Source organism: Phlebotomus argentipes, unplaced genomic scaffold (assembly GCF_947086385.1).
Source record: "Phlebotomus argentipes unplaced genomic scaffold, Phlebotomus argentipes genome assembly contig_32, whole genome shotgun sequence".
Lineage (NCBI taxonomy): Eukaryota > Metazoa > Arthropoda > Insecta > Diptera > Psychodidae > Phlebotomus > Phlebotomus argentipes.
This window is the reverse complement of record NW_026776187.1, coordinates 409,544-413,902: the sequence shown is the minus strand read 5'-3', so window position 1 is coordinate 413,902 and position 4,359 is coordinate 409,544. Positions and strand designations below refer to the sequence as shown.

Genomic DNA, 4,359 nt, shown 5'->3' with positions numbered 1-4,359 from the left:
CTCAGCATCACCCATGCCCGAGGTCACGGCTTAACCGAAATACAACACATTTTTGTACAATGCGCGAAGTGCAAAAGTCACTGGAAGGTATTATCATGTTAATTTTTTATGGCTCCAGGAAATTCTCCATCGAGTTCCGGACTACACCTTCTTTCCTCGAGAATTTCACACTCCGCAATCGGTGATCTTGGAGTCACCCTTCCTCCTGGTGCAGTAACGGCTGATCTTCGGCTGAGGCGCACATTTCTGAAATCAATAATATTATTCCATTGACCTTTGCGTGGAATTTGGCGCAAGCAGACATACTCCAAATTGAAAGGTATATTTTGCAAGAATACTGAACTCCTCGCCCACGCTCTATCTTATCGACTGGCAATTAAAGACACGCGTGAGGAAATGATCGAGAAAAGAGTCTTCGTGCGCCTGTGAAAAGTCCACGTGCCAGCGATGTCGTCAGATCATCCGGATTAGTCGCTTTCTGCCTTGCTTTCTGCAGTTTTGAGGCTGTCGCTAATTCATACAGACGTCACAGATATTGTAAGCGAGTTTGGAACGGATTTCCTCAGTCGCAATTTTCCCGAATGAATAAGAAACCGTTCGGTTGTAGTTAATACAGAGAAAAGCCAAATGAGCTTATGCTTTCTATTCAGTTGTAAAGCTCAGTTAAGCTCACAAATCTGCAGGATATATTTTGATAGGTTTGCTTAATCTCTAGCATGAAAATTATCTAAAATTGTTGATTTGTTAAATCTCATCAACACACAATGCATAATCTTTCATTTCTCATTCTTTTCCTCAGGGGAAAAATACATTTCGATCAAAACATCTTCAGGATCTAAATGAAAAGTGCCGTTCTTTCTCTGTTTTGTCAATATTTCCGTCTATTCATGAGAATTTACCAGAATTCGCCTTCTCAATCTGGCTTCCAAGTGAATCACATTCAGCGTGTGTTCTGCAGAATTATCAATATGCTTTCTCATTTGTGAATAAATTTCCTTGAGATGGTGATTTGAGATACATCAGTGACGCACTCGCGATGTCGCATTCTCGAATGATAAATAAAATTCCACCGAAATTTGGATCAAACGCATTTTGTCGATTATAATATCAAAACAACTCAATAAATATGGAGAGTCATTTCGAAAATATCCCACCGAAAAAAATCCCCAGGCGACACTTAATTTGTTGTTAAAGAAAATGCTAACAGACTGTCGCCCATGCAATCGATAAAATTGTCGCCTGGCGGACAATGGTCAGGCCACGAGGAATCTGGAGGTCAATGCTCAACTGGCGCGTCTCGCCTCCTGTCCAGCCTCGCCTCGGACCACACATCTTCCAGCATATCTCGCGGATGGCGTGTCTCATCTGGCCACGGATTCCGCAATCAAATAATTTCATCAATTGCCTGCTCCCAGTGATAAAATTCGCAGGAATTGTGGCGGCCATAAAAGACTCTCGCGGGCGCGCGGAGGATGCGCGCATCGCTTCCTTTTTTGTGCCACTGCAATCGTAAATTTCCAGCAACAGTGCACGGAGCTAAACGGCGGCAATCAATGCCAAAAATAAACCCGAGATGTTTTTTAAACCTCGAAGAGATGCAACCTTCGTTGGGAATTGCCATAAATCCCAGCCGTATCGCTTACATTTTCGAGTCTCTAGTGACACACAAGAAGATGCCAAAAATTCCAGCAAGGTTGTACTTGTATTTCTTATTCATATTCCTCTTCCTTCCTCCCACGACGACACACTTTCGCGACCGACAAATTTCAAACTGAAAACAGCAATTGCACATTTATTTCGCGATCGTTAAGCATTTGTGTGCCGATGGAGGCGCCTGGTTACTGTGTTGGCGGATGGGCGGCCAGATAAGCCAGGAGCTTCTCAATCTCCGGCGGAACTTTGGGAATGTGATCCCCTTGAGCGACGAAGCCCTCTGGTCCTGCCACGTAGTCCACGCGGTAGAGTTGGCCGTCATCCCCGGTGTACTGGTAGAATCCCTGCGACCTCAGCCCCACATCGTCATTCTCCACGCGTCCGGACTCCTCTGCCAAGATCCCATTTTCCGTTTCGAAGCTGCAAAGTTTGAAAACTCAGTCAAAATCCGCCCGAACCGCGGCAAAGCGATATTCAAAAGTGTTATACAGATAGTGGTAACCGTCAGCGTTCACTTCACTCTCGTGCCGCAGTGTTTGCCACTCTCCATTCGGCCTGCCATCGGCCACCACCTTGACTCTGGGCACAACGGGGGCTGCAACAGTGGACGGACGCGGTGGCGGAGTCGCTGGTCTCGGGGGCGCCGTGACAAGGACTCTGGCAGCAGTCGTGAAGGGAACGGCAGAAGCTGGTGATGCAGTGACGCCGAAGCGATCAATTTCATCGAAATTTCCCGCTCGTGTCGCAACGTACTCTCCTCCTCCTCCTGTGTATGGTCCTCGAGATCCATCACCCACGTGGACGTACTTCCCATCGTCGTTAGGAATGTACCTTAGAGGAAGACTCTTTTATCCACTCTAATTGAGAAACACCGCTGAAGCCTACCTTCCGTCATTTCCAGGCCTGTATCGCCCATCATTTGCTGGCCGATACCTTCCATCGTCAACCCTCAACGCTGTTCGTCTTGTTGTCTGACCTCTGGCACTGTCCACAAGCAGGAGAGCCGCCAGAATCACGAGCCACAACCCCGAAATCTCTCTCATCCTCAAAGATGAACCAACGATGAACTTAAGAATTGAACAGAACTGAGATAAGTCAAGCCTTGCTCATCTCCACCCGACTTTATATACAGCAATAGGTGGTGATTTGAGGTGATTTCAGTGACAATTTATAATCCAGTTTTCCCGATAAACTGCAACTTTTGATTATTCAAAAATCATTAGGCGCGCACAGCAAATATCTCTCAGGTGCCACAGTTACGGTGTGAGACTCTGACATTAGAACAAAGTGTGTCATAATATCTTCACTGTGCACTTATACAAATATCCTCAAAATGTCGTCATAATTAACTTCTCACTGTGAATTTATGATACAATTGTAATTATTCCAAGACTTGCGTGATGAATATGACTGCATCTCGAATCATTTTTGCGACAGCATTATGTGATCATTATGCAAAGCGCAGCTTCTTCAGTGCCATTCGCGAGTCTCTTCCTCTACTGTAGGCACGAAACGCCCATAAATTCAAGATCAAAAGCAATTGAGGAGAAAAGTTTACTTTCAACGCTGCAATTGAACACTCAAACAGAATGTGCTTTTGCTTTCTTTGCTCTTTTTCCTAATTCATTTCTTTAAACACAGCGATTTTATCTCTGAAGATGTTGAGATGAAAGATTTTGTCTTTCTCTTTAACTCCACTTCAAGAAGCATTATTTTTTACAGTATTAAACAAGGTATTAAAGTAGCGAATGTAACACAACGCGAGTGTGTCTGCAGAGCCATTTGCTTGGCAAAACTGCACTTTTGCTGCTCAATAGTGGGAAAATGCGCAAGAGAGTTTTGCCAACGCAATTTCTGGGTCATACCTTCTAAAGTTTTGGCGTGTTTTCGGTCAATTCACACACCAATTTGCCAAATTAATTAGCTGATTAGTGAGTGGCGAAATCAGAGTAACAAGGCAGGTCATTATGTTTTTTTCTTCGCCTATTTTATTATGACTTAGGAGTGGACTATTGTCGGGAGTGTGTCATGAGGAGAGGATCCTGAGCGGGTTGTGCTGTGCCAGGGAGTGAATCACTATGTTACAGGGATGTGGGCAGGAGAAGCGCCTTAGACGGAGGTCTGCTTGGGTGGGGGCAGAGACAGCAGGTACTTCACGGCCCTCTCGATGGCCTCTGGCACGGGTGGTGGCACTGGGAGATGATCTCCGGTTGGCTGGTATCCGTTCTCATCGGCGACGTAGGTCAGACGCACAGCCTGGCCTTCGGGGGAGGTGTAGCCGAAGTGGCCTTGGGCGACCTACAAGATTAGGGCGATACAAAGTCAGCATCTTGATCAATCAACTCATCTGCACTGCACATCTGCGCGCCCACGCTTTTGCCGTGACATTCTAGGTGGAGAAGTGAATCCCGCGGAATGCAAGTCTTGCGCAACACTCGCCTATAATTCCATATACCGCAGAAGTTGGACGTTTCGGCAAAAGCGCGCGCGCTCGCGAGTCAACAGAGAGATGAAACGTTAAAATTTATAGGTGACCTTTCCACTGTGATGCCAAACAACAATAATAGCAAAATTGTCTTTCATACTTATTGCATTTGAATAAACACAGTGTCTGGCGGAGTTGAAGAAAGTTCAACGTCTCGCGGCATCGCTTAATTACCTCATGCCGGCAAACGCGGCGGGGGAAGAAAGCCAAAAGTGCAGCGA

The 4,359-nt window shown here is 45.9% G+C and overlaps 1 protein-coding gene across 1 annotated transcript; it reads right to left on the bottom strand.

Moving 5' to 3' along the window:
• Window positions 1–1,683: 1,683 nt before the first annotated feature.
• On the bottom strand, window positions 1,684–2,765 carry LOC132264380 (larval cuticle protein LCP-30-like). The gene is made up of 3 exons (XM_059764571.1): window positions 2,539–2,765; window positions 2,143–2,484; window positions 1,684–2,073 (listed from the first exon to the last, which is right to left on the bottom strand). The coding sequence occupies exons 1-3, from the start codon at window positions 2,694–2,696 to the stop codon at window positions 1,839–1,841; spliced, it is 735 nt and encodes a 244-aa protein (XP_059620554.1). The 5' UTR covers window positions 2,697–2,765; the 3' UTR covers window positions 1,684–1,838.
• Between the last annotated feature and the right edge of the window lie 1,594 nt (window positions 2,766–4,359).

Coding starts and splice junctions, on each gene's coding strand:
- LOC132264380 (XM_059764571.1), bottom strand. CDS start 2,696: ATGAGAGAGATTTCGGGGTTGTGGCTCGTGATTCTGGCGGCTCTCCTG. Junction 2,485..2,538: donor AGGCCTGGAAATGACGGAAG/GTAGGCTTCAGC, acceptor TCTTCCTCTAAG/GTACATTCCTAACGACGATG. Junction 2,074..2,142: donor GCTGACGGTTACCACTATCT/GTATAACACTTT, acceptor CAAACTTTGCAG/CTTCGAAACGGAAAATGGGA.